Raw genomic sequence first — 1,497 nt, forward strand, 5'->3', positions numbered from 1 at the left:
CTGGAACTCACTCTGTAGACCAGGCTGGCCTCGAACTCAGAAATCTCCCTACCTCTGCCTCCCAAGTGGTGGGATTATAGGCGTGCGCCACCACCACCCGGCCACTTTTCTTGTTCGTAAAATAAAACCTGGTTTGTACTTGCAGTTATTAAATAAGGCAGTGCACTAAAGTATACTACATAGCATGTTCTCATTAAAGTCAGCACCATACTCCGTTTTCACTCCATCACCAATTGTGTATGAACTTAGAGACGAGTTACATCACTTCTCTGAACCGCATCTACATCTAGAAAGTAAAGTGATCAGAGAAATGGTCCTTAAGAATTCTCTCCAGCTACAATTCTATTCAGCCTTGCATCCAGGCCTATTTTTCCTTCAAGCCCCGCCCCAGGGGTCTGACCGGATTTCTATCGCTTACCACAGGATTCCCAAAGATGCTCCGAAGCTCTCCCTCTTAGCCGATTTAGCCTTTTCTTTTTTTCAATTGGTTCCCGCAGCCTCCTCCTTCCTCAATCATTTGCCTAAGGTGGCTCAGGAGCCCACCCCTTTCCTCCCTCTCCACCAGTGATTGGCATGGCGTCTGGCTCGTCCCGCCCGCTCTTGACTGACAGCTGGATCCCGGCACCGCCCTCAATCCCTGGGCTCTTGCTCACTGGGGTAGCTGGGACCGTTAGCTCGCCAGGCTGGCAGGTTCCGGGGCCCAGCTCCGCCGGCCGCCGGGATGGAGACGTTGCGAGCACAGCGGCTGCAGCCCGGCGTAGGTGTCGGTGGGAGAGGCACTTTGCGAGCGCTGCGGCCGGGGGTGACCGGGGCCCCGACTAGCGCCGCCACACCCCCCGCGGGCCCGCCGCCCGCCCCGCCGCCCCCCGCCCCGCCCCCGCCTCCGCTGCTTCTAGCTGGGGCCCCCGGGCTGCCCCTGCCCCCCGGCGCCGCGGGGAGTCCTGCGGTGCTGCGCGAGGCGGTGGAGGCGGTGGTAAGGAGCTTCGCCAAGCACACGCAGGGCTATGGTCGAGGTAAGTGTCCGGGGACTGGCCTCCTGCGGGACACCCTCTAGGCAGGAGCCTGGCTCCCACAGCTCCCACCGTCCTCACAGTGTCTCCGCTTGGCGTCCAGCCTTCGCGAGCATTTCCTTTTGGGGTAGTTTCCTTAGGGATACACACACACACACACACACACACACACACACACACACACGAGTGAGTTATTAATGCATTCTCCATGGACTCCTTTTTTTTTTCAGATGCAATTCTCTTTGCTTCCCAACTTTTTCTCTGTCAGCTGCAGAACTCCTGTGGGCTTAAGATTTTAATGTCCTTCTCCCTTTAAGAACCGGCCTCTATTGTGTGGGATCCTCTCCTTTATCTCAGACCCAGGGCATTTCTCATCCCTCCCCTTCTCTGTCGTCTCTCTCTGATCTCAGCAATTTCTGTCCTCCATCTCCTGAACCCCTGTGCTTCATCTCCTAAACCCCTGTGCTTCATCTCATGAACCCTGACT

The 1,497-nt window shown here is 56.7% G+C and overlaps 1 protein-coding gene across 1 annotated transcript in view; it reads left to right on the forward strand.

Moving 5' to 3' along the window:
- The first annotated feature begins 641 nt into the window (after positions 1-641).
- The window catches only part of Lix1l (limb and CNS expressed 1 like), a 24,298-nt gene continuing 23,442 nt past the window's right edge, over positions 642-1,497 (forward strand). Inside the window, exon 1 of the mRNA XM_031374897.1 lies at positions 642-1,013. Coding sequence (XP_031230757.1) covers positions 722-1,013 — 292 coding nt within the window. The 5' untranslated portion in view covers positions 642-721. The remainder of the gene's footprint in view (positions 1,014-1,497) is intronic.

Source organism: Mastomys coucha, unplaced genomic scaffold (assembly GCF_008632895.1).
Source record: "Mastomys coucha isolate ucsf_1 unplaced genomic scaffold, UCSF_Mcou_1 pScaffold16, whole genome shotgun sequence".
NCBI classification, from domain to species: Eukaryota; Metazoa; Chordata; class Mammalia; order Rodentia; family Muridae; genus Mastomys; species Mastomys coucha.